Source organism: Musa acuminata, chromosome BXJ3-3 (genome assembly GCF_036884655.1).
Source record: "Musa acuminata AAA Group cultivar baxijiao chromosome BXJ3-3, Cavendish_Baxijiao_AAA, whole genome shotgun sequence".
In the NCBI taxonomy this organism is placed as follows: Eukaryota; Viridiplantae; Streptophyta; class Magnoliopsida; order Zingiberales; family Musaceae; genus Musa; species Musa acuminata.
In genome coordinates, this window is record NC_088351.1 from 750592 (window position 1) to 775206 (window position 24615).

At 37.9% G+C, this 24615-nt stretch overlaps 3 protein-coding genes and 1 long non-coding RNA gene across 4 annotated transcripts; 3 read left to right on the forward strand and 1 right to left on the reverse strand.

Moving 5' to 3' along the window:
- Positions 1-56: 56 nt before the first annotated feature.
- Positions 57-8840, reverse strand: LOC103977201 (histone-lysine N-methyltransferase ASHR1). The gene is made up of 14 exons (XM_009392647.3): positions 8599-8840; positions 8201-8346; positions 5944-6078; positions 4272-4326; positions 4057-4175; positions 3829-3917; positions 3656-3737; positions 3431-3529; positions 3191-3281; positions 2964-3083; positions 2673-2779; positions 2402-2471; positions 1911-1974; positions 57-577 (listed from the first exon to the last, which is right to left on the reverse strand). Exons 1-14 carry the CDS (start codon positions 8705-8707, stop codon positions 418-420), a joined length of 1446 nt encoding a protein of 481 aa, XP_009390922.2. The 5' UTR covers positions 8708-8840; the 3' UTR covers positions 57-417.
- A 5190-nt stretch (positions 8841-14030) lies between these two features.
- Positions 14031-18439, forward strand: LOC103977200 (probable methyltransferase PMT2). The gene is made up of 7 exons (XM_009392646.3): positions 14031-14167; positions 14869-15522; positions 15646-15856; positions 15970-16264; positions 16952-17341; positions 17665-17742; positions 17854-18439. Exons 2-7 carry the CDS (start codon positions 14878-14880, stop codon positions 18086-18088), a joined length of 1854 nt encoding a protein of 617 aa, XP_009390921.2. The 5' UTR covers positions 14031-14167; positions 14869-14877; the 3' UTR covers positions 18089-18439.
- Positions 18440-19161: 722 nt separating this feature from the next.
- On the forward strand, positions 19162-20201 carry LOC103977198 (sphinganine C4-monooxygenase 1). Its single transcript, XM_009392645.3, has 2 exons — positions 19162-19439; positions 19531-20201. Exons 1-2 carry the CDS (start codon positions 19218-19220, stop codon positions 20074-20076), a joined length of 768 nt encoding a protein of 255 aa, XP_009390920.2. The 5' UTR covers positions 19162-19217; the 3' UTR covers positions 20077-20201.
- Positions 20202-21290: 1089 nt separating this feature from the next.
- On the forward strand, positions 21291-24093 carry LOC135633528 (uncharacterized). Its single transcript, XR_010495046.1, has 5 exons — positions 21291-21889; positions 22008-22064; positions 22145-22250; positions 22723-22963; positions 23380-24093. It is a non-coding gene; the product is annotated as an uncharacterized LOC135633528 (long non-coding RNA).
- Positions 24094-24615: the final 522 nt, after the last annotated feature.

Here is a 24615-nt window from a genome sequence, read left to right on the forward strand (position 1 = left end):
TTATCCTTTCAGGCAAAATGTTTTGTGTTCATTATATATATAATGGTACACCTACATGACAGCAGCACTATAAACCATAATTCATTTACATGGGAATGTACCGTAAATTACAATAACATACAAATGGAAAGTTCCATAATCTAACAAATTCATAGTTATCTCCAGACAATGAGTAAATTATAACATACAAATGGCAAGTATCTAACAACTTTATAGTCATCTCAAGTCACTGAATTCATTGGTACCATTTATAGCTGAGGCACTCCTATGGTTGGCTCCTTGATTAGCTAACCAGGAATATGTGACAGTTGGCACTGTGCAATTCCCAGCAGCTTGAGGTTTTTCTCTTATATCCTTTGATAGACACATCTTGCTTTACCTGCTAAAACCGACAGCACCGTCCTCGTGGATGTTGTCTTAATCACTGGCAGAAAGTTTGTATGAAACTTCAGCACGGGCTTCCTCCAGCTTGTGTAGCAACTCCTTCATGAAGGGCGTTCGGGTCCCATGAGTAATTCGGAGTATATCTGCTGCTTTGATGAATGATTTAAGAGCATCCTCGGTGAATTCAAGTAGCCTAAAACGAGAAATTTGAGATATTAACACTTGACCGATGCAACATAAAAAACTGTTGGCACACAAAAGAGGCTAATTGTTTAGAAATCATTTTAAGTTTGTCCTCAGTCGCCAGAATACAATGTAGTCTGGGGTGGTTGAGTTTATAAGTCATGCAGATGGAGTATTGGCATAATTGAGAGTTCCATTTTCAGAAGTACGAAAACAACAGTATCAAATCAATGGTGAAAATCAAAATCCTTTTTTTACATGGGTTTGGATGATCAAAATGAAAACATACAGGTGTCAACTTGAGTAAGGACAATAGTGATGATTTGCTAGAACTTGGGAAGGGGTGGTCAACAAAAATTCTTTGCATGAAACAATGAAATTGGATATGTTTTAAAGAGCAGAATAAAAAATAATCATGTAACCATGATAATATAAACTCTGTCACATACCATATGGTGTCTCAGTAAATTACATGGGTAATTTCCAAAACATTGATGTTCCACTGCTTAGCCATTTTTTTACAAGAAAAGCAACCATATCTTTTAGATTTTCAGAAAGAATTGGAGTTACTTCTGGAAGATTATTGCCTCGTGAAGATACAACTGTTGAACTATACCCAAAGCACAATCAATGGGAACATGAAATTCTATTGTAAATTTATGTAGCAAGTGCATTGGCAGAAGATGGAATTTTTATGTAAGGTACAATTTTATCCAAAATCTAAAATCAAAGACCAACCACTGTAATGAGCTATTTGTCCTATTCCAGGTAACAAAGAATTCTTAGAACTACTGAAGATTTTGAGCATTTTTAAGTTAATTTATAGTTCATAGAGCATAGTAGGGAAAAAAACTTAATACTGTGTCTTAAAGCAATTATTAAAATACAAACACAACCAGCTGGCAATATCTCTTATGGAGCACCATAGTCCAGACCTAGAATGTAATCCAACCTTCATCAAACTGGCTTGTTTACTAGGTAAAGCAAAATTTTAATGTGGATCTTAAAATCTTAACTTTTTCAGAAATATGCCTAAAGTAAATCAACGGACCATTGCTAAGTCTTCAAAAAAGGTTGCAAAGATAAGTATCTTTAACATACTAGTGTTGATTTCTTCAATGTATCATGAGTTTCCCCCTGATAGTGCCTGCCATATCACAGCAACTTAGGGCACACTGTCCAGTGTTCATATTACTACCAAATCAAAATTAAATTAAAAGTTATATGTTATGCTTCAATGCTGATTTGCTTGGAGAAGTGAATAACAGATTCCGAAGATGTAAGGAACCATCATAGCTATACAAACCATTGTCAGGTAAATAAAGGAAAATTAGTTTGCTGACCATTCAAGTTTCCCGCAAGCGTAATATTGCAGACCAAGCATAGGATGAGTAGCGGGATATATTCCTGCAGCATTGAGGAAAAACTTCATCAACAAAACTTCCACATACACTCTGTTATCATTTATTGAAAAAATGCCCATTGAAATCAAGAATGGACCAAAGCAACGTGGTAAATGTTCATATACATCATGTTTTGATAGAAAGATTAATCTATTTGACCAAACTGAACTGAAATTGCCCAAACTTTCAGAAGTTTTAGCCAACTTTTTCTCAGTTTTGGTGGCTTTGACCGACACCAATTCATTTGAAATTTAACTTATTTCCATGGTATATAAGATACATGTGACTCTACATATCATCTTGAGCACAATGAAACAAAACTTTGAGACAACAAACAACTTAAGTGTCATAAAAAACATAAAATGAAGCAATGTCTACCAATAAAATATATTCTTAGTTTGGTGCTGTTGAGAAAGATAAAATTTCCATACTTCTATATGTGGGAATTGTCAAGCGGCAATATGTTAAGGCGCCTTTCCAATCTTTTAGCTCCATCAAAACCTTTAAAAGCACCAGCAATCAGTTATGACTGCATTCAGTCAAATGAGCATCAAAAATATGGTGTTGCATCTATTAGTAATACTTTGCAAAATCTGAAGCAAGCAATCAGTCACATAATGGAAATTACTTTATATTCTAAGGAGAAATAAGCTTGACATAAAGGGCATAAAATACATATTGCCAAAAAATATTACACTTCACCTTCAAGAGAGTTTCACGGGTTTGCAACAAACTAAGAGAATATTGATGGCAGAGTTGAAGTTGGAGCTGCTCAACTATCTTGTACATAGTGCTGCCTTCAGATAAATCTATTTCTTGTCAAGCTTCTAGAAGTGACTCAGTGGATTACAATGACCAAAAATTGACAAATATAACCAATGTTATAAGTGAGACAGTCCAAGTGATTGTTACATGGTATGCATCATGTAATTATTGAATTCAGGATTAAAGGTAGTGTCTGCCTAATCAGCAAACTTTCAAAACGCAGGATACGGCCAGAGGACAGACAGTTAGATGCCTTTCCTAAGACTTGTGCAATTTCACAAGCAATCTTTTTTATCTCTTGCTGATCCCTGGAGAGACCACACTGCTGGCATGTGAAAGACTGTTTTCCTGTATAGAATATTACAATGAGTGACGTTGTAAACAAAACAAGTGAATGTAGATGAAACCAACATTTTATCGTCCTAGTAGTTTAAGAAGGTAGCGTGTTGACATACCTGAGTCAGGTATCAGGAAGCCACTGCACTTCTTGTCCTTACATCCGTAACCTTCCAGAGTGGCAGTTTCCTCGAGCTCCTCGTATGGGTTCTTAAAAAAATGGCAGCAAGATCAGGTATAACTAATTGAACTAGGTTTGATTATAAAAGGAACTAACTGAACTTGATGGAGAGTTAAATCTTCAAAATTAAAAAGAGATGGCAGGCATCTTCAGAGAACTGAAATACTAGCTAAAAAACCTTGGTGCAACGAGAACATGTGCAGACAAAAAAATACTGCTTGAGATCTTTCTGCCTGGTCTCAGTGGTTGCTGCAGTTTCTATGTAACTTATCAAGATCTGTCAACCAACAAACAGAATAAAAAAAATAATGTCATATCTAGCAACACAGATGGATAATTGCCAAGTTAAATATGAAAATCAAAATTCAAAGCTTGAATTTGAACAAAGGTGGATAGGTTTTACCTCAGTACCTTTAGCTATAGGCTCCATTGCACGCACAAAAGCAACCCGATTTTCAAACACCAAAACCGAATTGGGAACACAACTGGAATTTCAAATACTCTCATGGCAAATTTAGTTGATTGACTCAGACACAAGTAAGAAAAAGGAAAAGAAGTTTTGTTTGAGATATTAACCTGTGGTTAATGATGGAAATTACAGGATATAATCCAGTTCCCAGGGGTCTAAGTTCACCATCACAGATTGTATGAGCATTGCATGAGAGCTGCATCACATATGTTGATCACTAGCAACACTATGCAGAAATCTAACATAAAAATAAAAAATCTATACAAATGAATTTAAATTATGTTAGTATATTCATAAAAGAACACGGAAAATATACTATAATTTTTTGAATTTACCTTAGAAAAATTATGTGCAGTCTCCTTCAAATCAATCATCAACGAAGGAAGTACCAAGTTGACGAGGTTAGCCATCTGTGCATAAAGCACCAGCTGTTTCTCATCTATCTCAGAGATATCTTGGCACATACACTTTATCAATCAAACAAATGTGCAAAGGAATCTGATATCAAAAAATATCTTGATTACTAAATGATGAAAATAAATCGGGATACGAGATTCCAAGGTGGCCACCAAGTCATAATTATCCATTGCACTGGTAGGAATCACCTAGGCAAAAGAAGAAATAACTACATAAGCTTCTATGAACAGGGTATGTGCTTAATTGAATCCATACATGATCCTTGCAACAAATGTTGTACATCCATCTTCTGCTAACAGGTTATAAAGCAACATGAAAATACGAAATAATAAAAGACAAATAAGGTTCCTCAAAAAATTAATCAATTAGAAAATTTTAGAATATCTCAAATTGGAAAAGCAGTATTGATCATACTTCCATGTCCAAATTAATTGTTAGACCAGTGCTTGAAATTCTAAGATTTTCTTATAATCTACATAAGGATCTAAGAAGCATCAATCTACAAGTTAATCATGCTTAAAAATAATACATCGATGGTATCAATGCGGCTAGCATAACATATTCTCATACTTTATCATGATTATTCTTCAGTTCCCAAAGTACAGGTGAACTGTATTGATAGGGTGTCACGTCAAATGCAAGCTTCCCAATTTCAAGGGAGAAAAGAAGCCTCTCTAAAGCTAATCCTTAAGTAATATAATTGTTTTAACCAACAAGGAAAATTAACAACCCAAGCATAGCCTTACAAACATTTATATTTAGAAGAGTTGTAGGAGACAAACTACTTTGATCACCACACAAAATCCTACCAAAAGAAAACCCTAGAACTCCAAATAAATATTATTTTTAAAAAGGCAGTCAAGTTGCCCATCCTGTGACACCCTAGTTTAGTCTCATATTGACAGGTAAGGGAAGAATTGGATTGATTTATAGGAGTAGATAGTTCTACTATCATTAACTTGGGCTTAAGCATATTGAGTCATGGATTTCCAATTTTCAAGTCAATTAAGTTAATGGGTTAATAATCAACCCATCAGGCTGGATTGTGACATCATCTACATTATAGCCATATTAACACTCTTAAACATCAAATAGACTTACTCTAGAATCTCCTACAAATACTTAAATAAAATATAACAAAAATCTACCCAAAAATCAACAAAAATATAAGAATCCTAATCAAATGCTCTAATATAAACTTCTTTTACCTAGCATGTTCTGCATTACCCCCCCCAGTTCTTGGAAACTATAGACAAGTTGTCATACTGTAAAATGCTTAACAGTAGTCAAATCCCTTTTTGAAACTACCTGCATGGTATACATGCAATCTCACCTTATAGAATCAGTGCAAAGGGCAGAAGTAGTCCTTATTTTAGACCACATGAATGTAATATATGCCACACTAACACATACTTTACAATCGACATAATCTGGAATCCACCTCAACAAGCGGGCCAGAATCTCTACATTTTCAAACAACAAAAAAGCAAAAACTTAGAGGGAAAATTATTTGGAAGTGAAGGGTATACAAAACCACTTAAATGTATTACAAAAAATGTGCAGGTGTTAGGCAAAAAGCATGCATATAACGGAAGTACTGCAAGACAGTTAACAGATATATTTGCATGATACAAATAATGCTAGAAGCATGCAAAGTGTTGTATTAGGTGTAGCTTTCGAATGACAATAGATGTAAGAAATCAAGGAATGAAATGTAATTTCATGTTATCAGCTTGAAGAAGACACAAGAAAGAAAGAAAGAAACAAAATCATAGCATATCCAGATATAATTGGACGCAATTCACCTGCTCACTTTGCAGTTGTTTCCTCAGTATAAGTCTCACCATTAACCGTATAGTAGATGTAAGCATCTTTTTTCTGTCCTCGTTAAGGGCAGCAAGTGCTCTGCATTCTGATTGATGTATCTTCCATTCTGATTTCTAGGAATATGAGCCACGGAACATACATTAGATTAGTATAAACATCTGACCTCAATGGTTAAGACACAAAAAAATATAAACTATCAACATTTGTTAATGAATCAAGAACGATCGTCTTCTATCGCATGATTAACAGAACTGCTCAAGTAGCAGATGAAGGAAGCTAACCAATCATTTTAGTAGTCAGACTTTCTTCTGCTTTATGTTAACAAACAAGTAATTATTTGGTTCTAAGTCAAGGCAAAATTCCATGATTTCAATGGCAGCATAGGATGAACTAGCACCACACACATCACCAAAAGCTCTACACTCTATTACCATACTGAAGAATTATAGACCTAACACTGCATTATAAATACATCACATATCACATATGCATACTGAATAATCAATTATGTTCAGAACAAAACTACACATAACACAATAATGACAAAGCAGATCGGAAAACAATGAAAAGCTCTAGAGAATAGCATAACATGATGACATAAAAGATGAAAATAAAGGTCCAACAAATCAAGCAAAAACATGCATAGAAAATGGGGAATCGAGTATTACTAGTTTGAAGCAGGATCACCTACAGGAGTAATGCAATTTAAGAGAGAAAAGTGAGTGACAAGGAAGCATTTTGCAAAATTTGATCAGGCTGTTCATAGACAAATGATTACAAATAAATTGATGCAGGAAATTGTATACAAGAGTTGGCATGGAGTTTGGTCCAAACCCAATTTCACAAGAAGCAACACAAGGCTATTTTAACTCACACAAGTCTATGTTATCTAAACCTTAAGTTTGAAACAACAATGTGTCCCTAAAGGCTTCTGCTATCCTGCTTGGGTCAACATCTATATTGCTGAGATATGCCTTTTCTTTACTCTAGATAAAATGCAATTATTTGATCTCATATCGTAACAGTGTTAAGTGCACGAGAGGATCTCCATTCAGGTTTATCATAAAACAACAACAACAATCATATTTTGTTCAAATATTGGCCCCATCAAGGAGCTAGAACAGCTTTCTTAAGTCAGACAAGCCTATTGTCAAAACCGGGGTCTGCCATACCGAACCGTACCGCTTGGTACGGGCGATACGTACCGGTCCGACAGATTGTCGGTACGCGGACCATCTGTTACCGGTCCGAGTGCACTGTAGCCTGTAGCAGTGCTACAGTACTTGGCACACCTGGGTGTACCACTCGGTATACCGTACCGTACCAGTACCGAGCCCAGGTCAAAATACCGGTACGATACGGTATTGCGAACCTTGGTCAAAACCTTACGTTTGAAACAATAATATGTCCAGAAAGGCTTCTGCTATACTGCTTAGGTCAACATTACTGAAGATTGTTAGGTCAACACTTGAATAAAATTTATTCAAATAACATATAAACTAAATTGCTCCTGCATCATGGAGTCAGCTACACATCTTTTCACACCTTGAGCTTGAGCTTTGTGTAAAGCAATATTTGTAGTTAAATTGAGAACATTCACATCTATCTTATTGTTTTTAGGTTCCCCTCTATTATGGAATGGGAAAAGCAACGTATTATGAAAATGTCATGGTTATAGGTTGAATGGGATAAGCAACTACAACAGCAGAAATTTGGCATCTATTATGAAATTTTCACATTTATATTCTCAGACAAGAAAATTCATTAGATTTTTCTCTTCAGAATAATTTATATTTGGTATCTATTCCATATACCAAAAGAAATGGCCACATCTTGTAACATTAGTGCATAAATAACACATGGTGCTAAAAAACATAGTAAAATTTGTGTTCGGCATATGAACTATGAACATAGTCAAGACAAGTCTCTGCAGCATGTGCAAATGGTCAGTGCCACACAGAGGCCAGACAAGGTTCTCGACCTTCTACAGTTTGTGATCAAGTCTCTAGAAAGCAGGGAGACACCTACACTGAGACCAAATTTGCAGCCAACAAAGCTAAATAGCAATACAAATACTATGATATTTTAATTACTAGCCAGTATCAAAAACATCAACCTACAGCCAATGGTTCAAAATCGAACCCTTTTTATCAGAGTTAGCGCGATGAGTAAAAAGGGTAACCAAGCAATATCTATAAGCCAAAAATAAAACTTGATGGGTGGATATTACAATACCTGACACGCAGTCCCGCAGTACCACGCAACCAGACAAGCCGAGCACTTTCTCGAGTCGTTGGAGGCGAAGCAGCCATCACAACTTGAGCCGCTAGAAGTCTTGTTCGGCGTCGACGCATAGGGTTCTTGGAATATGATCACATCACCTAGAGAAAAACCCTTTGTCAGCAATCTTTGATACCATTTGCCCAATTTCAAAAGCTACAAGGATATCACCGAGCGTGTTATTCTCTGAAAACTCCTCCGCTTGCATTACCACCGAAGACAAAAGAATCAATAACCCAAAGTTGGTCGAGCAGGGTAGAGACTTTTCGTCGGGCACTCGTTGATCAAAGATGAATCTAGTACCAAGAGATGGACTAATACAAGAGACGGACGGGAAAGAAGCGGAGACTCACCAGGAGCGAAGTCGCGGGTGGTGATCAGCCCTCGGCCTTTGCCCGGGATCGAGGCGACCGCCAAGCCGCGGGCCGCAAGCGCGCTCTGCAACTCCTCCATCCACCCCATATCGAAGCGTCGATCCTCCTCTTCTTCTAGCGCCGTGTGGTGCCTCTCCGCTGTGCTACAGTCCCCACTGGAATCACTCTCGGTGCGGCTTCTCCCCTGCAACCTCTCCGGCCTTTGCTCACCCTATAGAATCGACGCTTGTTCGTCGCCTGGGCTGAGCCAAGCGAGGCCGGGCTGGGCTGGACCTGTAATAAAAAGCCAAGCTTGTGCTATGAAACACACTGCCGTCTTATCGGACTGAGGAATGATCACAGATCATATAAAATTCTTTTTCTTTTTTTTTTCTACAAAGATAAGTAACGAAAACAGATTTCGAGATACGATAAATTATCATTTTTTTTATCAACCTTTCAAATCTCATAAACTTAAGATATCCAACCTTTCAATGGCATATTTTAATACCATCTCATCTAACTCATAACGCTTAAATGTTGAAAATTTGATTTGGTGGCCATAAATTCAAAAACAGTAAATTACCATGAAAGGATCCAATATAAGTTACAATGCTTGTAGTGATCAAAGCTTGTTATGCTGCAACTTATCACTCATATTGATACGATAGGAGATCAGACAATATATACTTGTCTATATATTGATATGTATTATATCGATGATTGGTCAGTACATTCGTACGGATCGATAAGAATATTGACAATTAATTTTCACGAAAAAAAAACTAAACATGTCAAAATAAATATTTATCTTCAATCAAATTTGACTTATTGTATCCTCCTCACCAAAATATCAATTACTATGTCAACATTTGTTCAATGAAAAATATTTTAAAAATATTATCTTATGTGAAATATTTTTCATGACTATTAATAATTAAGAAAACCAACTATAAAAGATAAATCAATCCACCTTAAGAATTGACTTAAATATTAGAAAAATTATATCAAAAATTCATTTAATATCGATCTTGGTGCAAGTCAACCCTATATCAAACACCCATGTTAAGCGGATCATAAGACTCTTAAGCCATCAACTTTTATACCTATCAAAAGTAACAAAATAACGAAGAAAATAAGTAAAACAAATCAGAATATTTCAACATTGTAAGGAAAAAAGAAATAAATAAAGAAGTAATGCAAAGACAAAAACAAGTGATGAAAACCAAAAGACCCTCTCAAAAATATTCGTTAGACGGCTTCATTTAATATCTACTCCAAAATATCACTCTCATAGAAACGTTGTGCCATCTAATACAGATCTATCTATAAGGAAGAAAACAAGCTTCCGATGGACTAACACACGAATGAACTACCCATCAAAATATGAGCATCCAAACAGAATACTTCATTTGACAAGCAAAGGATGAACAACATGGCTCATCTCCGAACAATGACGAAATAAAAGATGTAATATTAGTCTGCTAATGCATAGCTCCAATGCTAGTGTTCTAATGATTCCAAGTTTCTCAGCCAATGATAAGTCCTTTTCATCCAATCCGTAGAATCCTTCTGCATGCAATGAAGCATAGTCTACGCAATGAACAGCGTTTCAAATACAATACACACGCAAGGTGTCTTGATCTTTTCTTCCTCTGTGCACTTCCTTGTAGTTGGTCTTTGTAAGGATTTGATTTAGCAGCAGCCTTACAGTCCCTCATGAACATATTATATTCCAGCTAAAAGTAGGCCTTAAATGCACCACATGAGAAGTGTTTGATCTTTTCTTCCTCCTTTCTTACTCACAGTTGGAATTGATGCCTCCTCCTTACCATGCCTGCACTGCCAAAGCTGCAAAGGAAAAAGGATCGAGAGGACATATGGATGCTCTGAACATGAGCATATGGAGAGTGCAACCATGTTTTAGAGATCATATCCTGAATGCTATAAAGAAGCTATCAGTAGTAAATGCAGCCAAACACTATATCACTGTTGAGAACCAAGAAGCAGATGAGCCTCTTTCATCACCAGATATAGGTACAAAGATCACTTCAAGAAAACTCCAAATGGGAGACAGCACATAAAACGCCATTATTCACTGTAGGGCACAGTTGTCTTAGCAACTTGAGATCTTATTATATAGTCACATAGTTTTACACAAAGGTTCATCTTAGTTAAATTAAGAATATTGAACGGGATTATATATTTTTTATTAATAAAATTCTCTATTTTTTTATTTTTTAAAAAAAAAATTAAAATGTTTGAATGATATTTTTTTTTTTAAAAGTAATCTTCTTTCAATAGATATATTCATTTTTTGTTCTCTCAATTGATACTTTTTTTTTCTTCTGATGGAAAGATCTTCATTGATCCGAGTCATTATAGGGTTTTAAAATAATGTTACAATGTTTTTCTTATTCATATAAAAAAATACTATATCCTCAACAAAAAAACACTGTAAATGGGTCCTAATATAAATTATTGTGTTATTTCCATTGCATACTATGTCAATAAATTGATATTGATATAATTTATATTAAGATGTTTGATACAAGTTATAAAAAGTCAATTATGGTGTTTTGGAATGTTGTTACCGTGTTTTTATTCATATAAAAAAAAACATTATATTTGAATAAAAAATATTGTAAATGGTTCATGATACAAATTCTTATATATCTTTTTATTTTATACAATATCAACAAATAGATATGAACATAATTTGCATTGAGGTGCTTGATGCAAGTCATAAAAAATTATTTACGATATTTTATAACACTGTTACAGTGTTTTGGTACATACGAAAAATATTATATCTCAACACAAAAATACAATAAATGAGTCACGATATAAATTATTGTGATTATTTTTGTTGCCTATTATGTCAATAAATGAATATAAACATAATCGATACATGTTATAAAAAATCAATTACACTATTTTAAAATGCCATTACATTGTTTTTGTTCATATATATATATATATATATATATAATTTACATTGAGGTGTTTGATGCAAGTTATAAAAAGTCAATTGCACTATTTTGAAACGTTATTATATTATTTTCGTTGATATGTATAAAATATTATTTTTTCAATAAAAAAATACTATAAAGGGGTTATCATACAAATTCTTGTGAAACTTTTCATTTATACAATATCGATAAATGGAGAGCGATATAATTTACATCGAGATATTTGATACAATTTTGAAACATTGTTATAATATTTTTATTTATATACAAAAAAAAATATTATAAATATATTATCAAATAATTCTTTTTATTCTTTTGAATGCATACAATGTCAATAATAGATAAGTGCATTTTATATTTCAGCATATGTGTCTATATATAGAACCTTGTTCCACATGAGTCTATTATTTCATAATATTTTTTATTTTTTAGGTACAACATTGTTAACACTTTGATACCAAGGACTGATTGAGAATTGATATGGCTTGATCTTATCTTGAAAATTTAAGGTTTTCCGGGAATGTTCTTGTGATGGCCCAGGGAGAAGGTTAGTGTTAGATAGAAGCTAGCATGAGTAGTTCTGAGGTAGCCTCTTTTAAAGTTGTTCAAAAACAAAAAGATTACAATGAGTTTTGATCTCCTCGAGAGCCCTGCACAATAGATCGGTGTTTGGGGGGTGAGACTTTTCAACCCGATCCCTCCATCACTCAAATTAGTGATTGGAGTGAGGACTATTTTGGGGCTTCCAGTCCCATTCCTATTCAAGCATCAATGATCGATTTTTATATCTACAAAACCAGTAGGAAGTGATCGATTTTTATATCTACAAAACCAGGGATTGTCGATGACAGGGACTACTCATACATCCTTCTGTGATGTATTCAAGTGGATGATCGATCCGTATGACTCCTGTGACATGGCATATACAGAGAACGACAAATGAAGTGTTGTCTGCCAATCTTATCATTTGATAGGGTTGAGCTCAGCTGATTTCTCATAGACTATTACTCGTAAATGCCAACGAGGGGAGGAGTGCTAGTGACCTCGCCTTATCTTTCATGTCGGTTCCTTAGCGCTCGTGAGTTGTGATTGATGTTGAAATATTTTATATCAAATATATTTTGTATATAAATTATGATCAAATACATTTATTGACATTGTATGTAACAGAAAAATATATAAATATATATATCATGACTTTTATAGTGTTTTTTCTAATAATATTTTGAAACACTATAACAACTTGGATCATCGAGGGTGTAAAAAGAAACTATTTTATTAGGACGAGTGAGACATATTTAGGATATTGGAGGGAAAAAAAATCATCGGATAACTAAAAAGGAGATGCACCTCTGAGAAAAAATTCAAAAATAAAGACTTTTTAGAAAAATTAATAAATTTTTTTAAGTTTTTTAAAAAATAATATATTTGATTAAATCAAAAGTATTTAAGTTTTTATTAAAATGAATAAGAAAGATTCATAAAACACTTTAAAAAAATTATAAATCAGTCTCTTATATATGATTTTTTTTAGGACTTTAGATATAAAGGAGAACTGAATTGATTTATATAAAAAAACGAAAATAGCTAAAAACACATTGCTATTATTAATTTGTACTTAAATACTTACAATTAGTCATTTGAAATCATCAACCCCTTACGTGGGTTCCAACTCACCCAATGGACTTGACGCCCCCGATTACTTCCGCATTCATCTCCTGCGCGCCCCAAACACCGTATTCTCTCGATTGGACGATCGCCGTCCTCCGCGTGGAAGACGAAACGTTGGCTTAGACACGCTTCCTTATTCTATTTGTTCTTTACAATACGCGTGCAATAAGAAGATGCAGCTGATCGATCAAGGACACGATGATGCCCTATTGACCATCAGTGTCCGACATCCCGTACGAGACGCATACGATTCCGCGTGCTCTTTGTCCGCGTGGCAGCTAACCGAAGGAACTCAACGTTGTCTTGGTGTAATCGACTTGTATCCCATCCCACACAAGAATAGGCTGATCGAAAGCGTAGGAGAGCTGCTTGGCCCAGAACAGAAAGCAGCACTATTCAAGACGTGTCAATCTTTTATTGACAGCGTTCGATACCTGGACCACTAGTACCGCGACACATACTGACCGATTCCAAACTCTATCCAAAGCATAGTAGCTGAACGGGCACCAGGCGGTCGCTCTCGGGTAATCTCACTGCGGTAACCGGACTTGATAAAACACAGACAGACGCCCCTTCTCGGGGAATGTCGTCGGTGGGATGACGCCAGCATCCTACGGACGATTGCATGCAATCACTACGCAGACAAGCTTCCGCCGTCCATATTTTAGATAGACGGCTGACGATCATCCGCATTCATTTTCTACGCGGCTAGAGACGTGGGACCCAGCGGAGATAGCCGCGACTGGGATTTTTATATACGTTATGAAGACTCGAATCCAAGACGACGACCAGGTCGAGTCCCGCAGTGGGTTTCGCCCGATCGAATCGAGGGTTTCGGCATCCTCGGGGAAAACGCAGGCGACGAGGTCGGCTTGGAGCTGTCTTGGTCGATCCCGGATCCACTTCTTCGGTTGGCGTTGGAATCGGTAAGACGCCTTTTCGAACTCCACCATTGTTGTTCCTCTCTCTCTCTTCGTTCGATTCGTTTTTTCTCTTCTTCTTTGCTGAGTCATGCTGATCTTCTTTCGTTTTATTGCCGCGGCCGCTCGAATTTGAGCTGCTTGAGAGAGAATTTTAGAGCGTGGTGCTTGGATCTTGTTGGTTTGTGGAGTGGAAGTGAGAATTAGTGGTGTTTTAGTGATTTGGATTTCCAGAGCTGGGTTCACTTAGACAGGAATTCTATTGCTAGATTTTGGGGATTTTGTCTTAAAGAAGCTGCCTTCAGAGTTGTTCTTGCCTTTAGCTCGTTCATGAAATTAAGTGTGGTTTGGCTGCTCGGGGCATATGCTTGCCGCTTCAGTGAAGGGCTTCACTATTGGTAGAGAAAAATTACATCTTGGGATGCATGCCTTTCGCATACTTGTTATATGTTAATCTGGAGATCTTTTAGACGTCATTAGTTTCTTGTTAGCTCTTGCAATCTGTTGCTGAAGAGTTATGTTGTGTCTTTTTTGTGTGTGTTTTTCTTAGCACAAATTTAAGTTAGATCAGTATGATTTTGCGTGTATGAGTGTGTGAGCAGATCCGTTTTTGTTCTTCGACTTCATTTTGGCTGGTAAAAGATGATAGAAGTCTAATTTTAACTGGAATTTGGATCGGTTCTAATAATCTAGGAAATATTTTTCAGGCACACGGAATGGCTATAAAGTCGAGTTCAGGAGAGGGAAGGACCAGGAGCTCATTAACCATAATTATTGTGGTCGGCCTCTGTTGCTTTTTCTATGTTTTGGGTGCATGGCAGAGGAGTGGTTTTGGGAGGGGTGATAGTATTGCACTACAGGTTACTCAGCAGACAGAATGCACAATTTCACCGAATCTAAACTTTGAGACCCACCATGGTGGATCAGGCAGCCTTAGTGATCTTGGTGATTCAGTAGTCAAGACATTTGAGGCTTGCCATGACCGTTACACCGATTACACTCCTTGCCAGGATCAAAAGCGGGCCATGACCTTCCCACGAGAGAACATGATCTACAGAGAGAGACATTGCCCGCTTGATAAGGTGAAACTGTATTGTCTTATACCAGCACCTAAGGGATATGTTGCCCCTTTTCCATGGCCTAAGAGCCGTGATTATGTTCCCTATGCTAATGTCCCATACAAGAGCTTGACAGTCGAGAAGGCTGTTCAGAATTGGGTTCAGTATGAGGGCAATGTATTCAGGTTTCCTGGCGGAGGAACGCAGTTCCCACAAGGCGCAGACAAATATATAGACCAACTTGCATCTGTTATTCCAATTGCTAATGGAACTGTCAGAACTGCATTAGACACGGGTTGCGGGGTATGCTATAACTAATCGTTTAATCCTCTCTTTTTATCGATTCATTTTAATTGTGCAAGACTTTTATTTTGGAAACTTTTAGTCATTGCATTAATGATAAAATTTGTCATTAATTGCTCATAGGTTGCTAGTTGGGGTGCTTATTTGTTGAAAAGGAATGTGTTAGCCATGTCGTTTGCACCAAGGGACTCTCATGAGGCACAGGTACAGTTCGCGCTAGAACGAGGTGTTCCTGCAGTTATTGGTGTCCTTGGCTCAATTAAGCTTCCATACCCATCTAGAGCCTTTGATATGGCTCACTGTTCAAGGTGCTTGATTCCGTGGGGTGCAAATGGTGAGAGCTAATGTTTCTTCTTTTTTATTCGTTGATTTGCTCTTGGCGAAACTCCATTCTCTGATTTGTTCTGGCCATATTTCTAACACTTTTTTGGTATTTTCTCTCGTCAGATGGAATTTACATGATGGAGGTGGATAGGGTTCTCAGGCCTGGTGGTTATTGGGTACTTTCAGGCCCGCCAATTAACTGGAAGAGTAACTATCAGGCATGGCAGCGTACAAAAGAGGATCTTTCAGAGGAACAAGAGAAGATAGAGGAAATCGCTAAACTTCTTTGCTGGGAAAAGGTTTCCGAGAAGGGAGAAATCGCCATTTGGAGGAAGAGAATCAATGCTGAATCCTGCCCTGGAAGGCAAGATGAAAACCCCATAAATGTATGCAAAGCAACAAACCCTGATGATGTTTGGTAGGTTATATTTCTTCTCCCACCATTGCAATTTTTTATCAGATATAAATTTTTTGTCAGATAATTTTTTTTCTATTTTAATTTTCTCACTAAGCTGATTTGATGTTGTTACCAGGGAAATTTCCCTTAATAGAACTATTTCCACTCATCTGGTCCTACCTGTAAAGTCCTTAAATTGTGATACGCATTACTTATATATTTGTTGCCATCTAAAGTAATATGAATCGACAGGCTAACTTAAACTAGACACAGATATCAAAATAAATTTGCTGATGTTATTGAACGTGAACCAGTTTAGAGTTCACTGCTTCTGAGTGATGTGCAGTTGTTTAGAGACCCACAGATGAAACTCAAAAAAGATACCCACGTGAACCAACCATCAATCTTACACCTGCTATGTAGCACACTATTTTGATCTTTTGTCTTCCCATTTTATGCTGACTAAGTTGTCTTTATTTAGTTTCCTTTGTGGGTGACTAAAGCACTTCTTGTAAATGGTAACTGCAATATATAGTGTGCACTCCAATTAGTTTCTTCTCTATTGTAATATTTGAGTAGTTCCAGTAAATTGAGATAATAAATCTCAAAAATTTGAACAATAAATTGTGAACATTTTCTGTGTTTCTCCAAGTTGCCTTTGTATTAGATATTTTTTCTGTAGCATTTAACACATTTTGGTTATCTTAGGTACAAGAAGATGGAATCTTGTGTTAACCAATATCCTGAAGTTAGTAGTGCTGAAGAGGTTGCAGGAGGTGAATTGAAGCCATTCCCTCAAAGGCTAAAAGCTATTCCACCTAGAATAGCTAGTGGTTCTGTGCCTGATTTCTCAGTCAAATCTTATCAAGGAGATGTCAAACTGTGGCAAAAGCATGTTAAAGCTTATAAGAAAATCAATAAGTTACTTGACACGGGAAGGTACCGCAACATAATGGATATGAATGCAGGTTTGGGTAGCTTTGCAGCAGCAATTGAGTCTCCAAAATTATGGGTGATGAATGTTGTTCCTACAATTGCTGAGATGTCTACATTAGGTGTTATTTATGACCGTGGGTTAATCGGCATATATCATGACTGGTATGTGTTTGCTTAATGTTTCTTTTTAAGAATGTAGACACTCAAACGAAACAAGCTGCATACTCACAATACTAAAGAATTTCCTTTTGCTGTCAAATTTTCTGAGCTTGCTCTAATTGTAAATTTCCTCTTTTTACTTATTATGATTTAACCGTCATCCTTAAAGTTATTAGGTGCCATCCTCCTTGATGACTTCTCTATGAAATAGCTACTTCAGTAGTCTTTCATTATCGTTTGCTAGATTGTGTTTTATACTTTGTTTCAGCACCTCTGTTATTTGATCTCCTGCCTTCCATTTTTAACTCTTTTGCTTCTTGGTTTAGGTGCGAAGCTTTTTCAACTTACCCAAGGACATATGATCTCATACATGCCAATGGTGTTTTCAGCTTGTACCAGAACAAGTAAGTTAATGCTGGGTTTTGGTTCACTATGTAATCACATGATGGTCTACTCATTTGCATCTGGTGCATCAATTTTTCAGATTCTCTTATATGTTTATGCAATTATACCAGGTGCAAAATGGAAGACATTCTTCTTGAGATGGACCGAATTTTGCGTCCAGAGGGTGCAGTCATATTCCGTGATGATGTGGATGTCTTGATTAAGGTAAAGAAGATCGTTGGTGGCATGAGATGGAACATTAAGTTGGTCGACCATGAGGATGGCCCCCTTGTTCCCGAGAAGATATTGGTCGCCGTAAAGCAGTACTGGGTTGGTGGAAACAAAAGTAAGAAAGACAAGCATTGAGGGATGCTGCTGGTCCCAGAAGTCGGCATCATTTCCACGTAATTTGATCCTTGATCCAGCTTTAATTCCTGCAATGCCACCATCAAATGGCTCCTCAATTTCATCAGCCAACTTCAAACAAGGGAGAATTCTTTAGCTGGAGTTCTTGTAACAATGTTTTGTTTGCTTAGAGGCCTTAAGCTTTTCCTATCAGAACTCCCTTTTATTTGTAATGATGAAGTCGCCATCATTACTTCTGGTGTTTCCTCTTCGTTGGTAGATTGTCATGAAGAAGAGATCTGTGGTTTTTGGCTGCGATGTTGCTTCTACTGACTATGAAGTTCTAGTCCAAGATTATTATAGGTTTCGTTATATTTTCTATTGTCGATATGTGTGAAGGAGAAAGCTGCAGGACTGTGTATTAATGAGTGCTGACATGATGTCGCAGTTGAATATAACAAGGAGGTTCTGTAATTAGTTTTATGTCAATCAAATAATCTTACATGTAAGTATTTTATAAGCTGTGGACTTGGTCAACACGCAGTCTCTATTGTCTAAGTCTATGCCTGACATGGCGAGCGAGAGAGAGAGAGAGAGAGAGAGATTTCTCTTTTTTGGCCACACTAATTAGAAAAGAGTTCTTTTAGGATTGAAAATAATTACTATAAGAATAATTCATTTACTTATTTTTAAAGGATATAAAAATAAAACAACTCTTTCATCTATATAAGTTGACTCGAAGCATATTCTTTGGTCAACGGGCTGAACCTTGGAAAGCTGTATGCCAAACCATGCAACTATGATCCAAGAGGTCAATTGACCCAATCTCTCTACAGTGCAACTCAACCAACCCTCTTCATGTAATCGGTCGAAGAAAACATTTTCAGGATTGGCAACAGTGGAGAAGTCAAAAACGGGTCAAGTAAGTTACTTTGACCATTACACGCTTCCTTGAATGGCTGCAAATTATCATTTGAAATGGTGCGTTTTGGACTTGGCCGTCGGTGGTCAAACCTTTTGTGCCATCAACATGCCGTCCTCTTGGGGATGACAACTCCATCTCTTCTATAAGGATGGCAACACTTGCTCATGGTGCAACAGGCAAAGTCTTAGCTTCAGCAAGCTATTCAGAGCTAGAGCAGCATCTGCCATGGCGTTTGCAGTGTCAGATGAACTACTGGGCACGTTCGTCCCCATCGCCGTGTACTGGATCTACTCTGGAATCTATGTCTTGCTGGGTGATCTGGAGAAGTATCGGCTGCACACCAAGGCCGAGGAGAACGTGAAGAACATCGTCTCCAAATCGACCGTCGTCAAAGGCGTCCTGGTTCAGCAGGCTTTCCAGATCTCTGTTTCCCTTCTCCTCTTCGCTGTAATCACTCCTCCCTTCCTTTCCCTTTCGAGCACAAATGGAGTTCTTGTGTATGAAGTGCATCGATCAATCCTTAGCTCCGTGCATGCAGGTCATAAGCGACGGCAGCGGGATCGCCAAGCCACAACCCTCCTTCCTCGCCATCATCGTCCAATTCCTGGTCGCCATGTTCGTGCTCGATACATGGCAGTACTTCATGCACAGGTACATGCACATCAACAAGTTCCTGTACAAGCACGTCCACTCCAAGCACCACACTCTCGTCGTCCCCTACGCCTTCGGAGCGCTCTTCAACCATCCACTGGAAGGCCTTCTGTTGGACACCGTCGGCGGAGCTCTCGCCTTCCTCGTCTCCGGCATGACACCCCGAACAGGCATCTTCTTCTTCTCCTTCGCCACCATCAAGACCGTCGACGACCACTGCGGGCTGTGGCTCCCGGGGAACCCTCTCCATGCGCTCTTCAGCAACAACAGCGCTTACCATGACGTCCACCACCAACTCTATGGCAGCAAGTACAACTTCTCGCAGCCGTTCTTCGTTATGTGGGACAGGATTCTGGGCACCTACATGCCCTACTCGCTCGAGAAGAGGAAGGAGGGAGGGTTGGAAGCTCGACCAATCAAACACAAGAGCTGAGAAATTGTTTCTTGTTTTCTCACAACAGACGGCAAATAATCGATGTTTCTTATGATACTTTAGTTGAATTCCCAATCACATTGTAATACGCTTACAATTGCTCACAGAAATTTTCTCTGGTCTTATATTGATCTCAATCAGCTTCGCTTTCAACATGTTAGCCGCCCATGCGACACTAAGAACCGCAGCAGCGTTGTGGCTGCCATTGATGCAAGCTGAATCATCTGCCAGATTGTTCCGCACGTAGCGTAATTATACTGGGCCACCTCATTGTGGATCCCACGAAGAATTGGTGGGCGCCGCAGTATCAGTGTTATGATTGGCTATTTCCGAAGAACCGGAATCTGAGTCGTTCGCGGAATCAACTCGTCGATAGCAACGGGCGCGGGGACGAACGGATCGGGTCGGGTTTACCAACATCCGCACCCGCGACTATCTCCGATTACCTTCACCTTCCGTAGTCTAACCTCCTACCGTCTCCCGCTAAATCTTTTGTCCTGTTTCACCCTCTCGGATGTTTAAATCGAGGTAAATTTAGGGAGAGTGACGAGATCTTATTATTAAGACGGGCCACACCGCCGATTTCTCTTTAGATCTCGAGGTCCGCCGGTGACTCTCTCTCTCTCTTTCTCTCCTTCGACGCTTTCGGAATCGGGGTTAGGGTTTTAGTGGGGTGAGTCCACGGACTTGGGGAGCGGCAGAGGAGCATAAGTCGGAGGTGGAGGAGGAGGCCTCCGATCACATCGATGGCGAGCTCGTGCTCTCCATCGAGATGGTAATGAGCTTTCCATTCTCCTTTGCTTTCGGACATGATTTTTTTTACTCCTTGATCCAAAGATTCTATCGCATTTCGCTTAATCTAATGGTGTTAGCATAAGACTGCTGGAAACCTGAGCTGATTCTTCTTGATTGTGGATGGAAGTCGTCGGTTCGTTAATGGAAAGTGTTATTCTTTGTCGTTTCGTTTGTTCTATCGTCTTCTACTTGACAGACATATTCCTTCTTTGACAATGGGACAACTAACATAACTGGTACAATAACAAAGTGGAAGGAGGGAGTGGTAAGGGCATTCTGGAGTTATCTTTCTGGATTACTTCTTCCCTTGTTGTGTCTTATAGTTCTGCCTGTTTTATTTTAAGAATATTGCAAGTGGTGTTGCTCACGAAAAAAGGAAGGGGGTAAGAGACCCTTAGCCGTAGAAAGGTTAGTTTTGTGCCTCAGTTATCTTGTATGTTAGTCCATTGGAATATCATGCTACTTATATCAACTAATTTGTTATTGGTTTAGTTGCCAAGTTTCTTTCCCAGTAATTGGGCATGCAACCAATTTGCACATGTTGTAAGACACTTATACATTGCACATCTTGTTTGCCATCATTCCATGATGCAGATATGTTTTTGTTCGATAGTTAATTAACTTGAACAAAAAGGGTTGTGTACATAGTGTTGTTGCTTGTATACAAGCAGTATCTTATTTCGGGTAAGTAGCTTAACATGGAACAAAGCATAGTTCTTGATAAGCTACTGATGTACTTGGTGCTACCACAATCCATTGAGTAATTAACATAGTGAGCATGTGCTCTGATAAATGATTTGCTTGGATTTATTTTGTTCTTTTATCATCTTCACATCTTCTAATTCAACATGTAAAGATAGTTAGTAATCCGCTCTGGTTTTTTTGATAATTGCTTATGATCTTGTCAGTTTTTTACTTTTGGGATTTACTTATCCACTCTCCCATTTCGTGAAGCAGTTTCTATGCCTGGTTCACTGAAACCCAACAGAAAAATCTTTCAGAGGGGTTCTATGATGTGGTGAATTTTCTGCAATTGTCATAGACTCAATCATTTGCTTGTTTCATGAAATGAATTTTTTATTGAGGCATGGCTATATGAAATTGTCGTAACAATTTTTCTTCTTGTATACATGCAGGTGGCTGGGATTATAAATGAAAATTTATGATCTGATCCCTTGAAATACTTCAACAATGTTAGTCTTGTTTCTTAAATTCTCTTCTTTTCCATCATATTATTATCTCTTAACATTCTACAGCTACTGCTTTTACTTAGCATCGCGAAAAGCAGGGGAAAGAAAGACAAACCATGCAATGGCTAGCCACATTTGTTGGTGCAGGAAGCTAACGAGGAAGATTTTGATGTAGATGAAAATGATGAGGTAGTTCTCTCTCCTGTGAACCATGGTATGGCTAGCCACATTTGACGCTTAAAATTTCTCTATTTTGGAAAGCTTAATGGTTGCTGAACTATGGCTATCTACATTTAGATAAATGTTCTATACGAGGCATTTGACTACGAAGGAATTTTCTGTTGGTAGCCGATAGTTGCTTGGTCTTCACTAATTATCAGCCACGATGATGATGCCGGTGTATGGTTAATGCTTATTGTCATGCTCTAGATCTAGAGGTTGTGATAATTTCGTCCTGATTCTAGTCTCGAGTGGATTACACTATAAGCTGGCTGATGGTGCAAAGGCCACGAGTTTTTTTGAAATGAAATGCTTTTAAGTATATTGTCTTTGTCTATTCAAGCAATCAAGAAAATTCCTTTTTTCCTGCTAAAATCCTGGACAGCTGAACACATGATACTATGAGTGACTAACACCATATCATGTTTCTTTGCTTGTGTAGGCTTTTAGTTAAATTTGATGAAGATGAAGGGTTATCACTCGTTTGTTTATGTTGTTCTTTTACCACCACTGGGTCATAGATTATTTGATGATCTATTTGCCATAGAGGAATGGAACTCGACAAGCCAAAAGGTGAAGGTGAACTTTGGCTGCTTAGATTTTATGAACGGCTGGAGAAGGGCCAGAGCACATCTTTTGCATCGACCTTGTTCTTTTCCTTATCTATTGCCTGGCCTAAACTAGTAAGTCTTTGGTCATCTCTCTATGCTAGCTTTTCTGTTTCTTCTCTTCTGTAGATCACTTTGGTGATACCAAGATATTTTTGATCTGTTACACTCTTCTTATTATGGTGATCAACTTCTTCGTGGCCGATTCCAATACATTCCTCTTCTTAACCTGTTTCGCACGTACATAGATTATTACTAAAGCCCTTTTCCATGTGAAGAACTACTACGCCAATGGGGTACGTTTCGGCTCCCTTTTCTATGTTCAACTAATGTAGGGGGAAGGGGAATTGTCTGCTTGTTCATGCATAATTTCATCCTCATGATTCTGATCCAACCTGACTTCAATCTACGAAGCGTCCCCTTTGGATAAAAGAAGAATGTGGAGTCGTGTGGTCTTTGGAGGCTAACTTTTTCCTTTTCTTTCTCTGCAGAAGAAGAAGAGAACGTGAAGTCTCAGAACTCTTATCAGTTCATAAATCAGACCGTTTGGTGCACATCCAGGTCATGTCTCTCCTCCATGCCCCAAACCCGTCCTCTTCACGCCTCGGACATCGTGCGTACGGCCAACCGATCCATGAAGAGCGTCACCGATCGATTCATTGATGCAGAGACAAGCCGACCGTGACACAGAGAAAGCTCACCATCATCGTCACCGTGACGACCCACGGCACTGCTTGCTGTACATTGTACTTCGTTCGAAGTATTCTGAGGTCTTGCTGTTCAAACGTACGGGGCTGCGAAGTCAGAGATGACACCTTCCACCGTACCATGTGGATCTACCAGAAGACATTCCATGGAAAAAGATGTCTTTTTATGTACCATTAGAATGAACAGAATCATGGGAGCTACTTTGTGCTCTCTTTTTCTGGGCTTACTTAGGATGGTCAAATGGCCTACTCAAGAAGACTGCTTTGTGCTCTCGTTGGGGGTAAAAATAACATTTAGAGTTCCCGATTAGAAGGGGTTTCTGATGCTAGACATCAAATGCGAGCTGATGAAGGTATTTGTGTCTTCCAGGAACATGGTTTGTGCATTTTTGCTAGTTATTAGCCAGATGTAAACTAAATCAAGTGGATCTTCTAATCCTTCTTTACCATGTATTTCTATTTCCACCAATAATCTTAAAGATTTGATTCCTAATTGCATATCCGATTTGCTAATTGCTCTGCTATCATTTCGAGTTTGCAGATAGCTCATCAGGCAGAAAAATAAAGTTGATCCAGGAAAGTCAACGAGAGCAGGATGAGGCAAGAAGAATTGCTTCTCACCTCTGTGGAACCATGTGAAATGAAGCACAAATCATGGATGAAAAATAAGATACATATGCACAGGAAAAAATAAAGCTTAAGATCACAAGATCACAGCATGTTGTTCATCATTTTAAGGATATAGAAAGGAATACCAGCAACAACCCATTACTTCATCTTTTCAATCGATCTCTAAGAATAATTAGCACCAATTTTCCAGTCATAAAAAGCCTAGATCCCGAGACCACATATCGATCAGCAAAAACAAGACAGGTAAAAGGGTCCTGAATGCAACCATCTCAATCTAAGATAAAATGCACTTGCTACCAGATGAGATTCTGGCCAAAGGACAAACTCAGTTGCTTAAGTATATCATATTAGGCAAGTATGATCGCTGATTCTTCGTGATAAAGCAGAGCA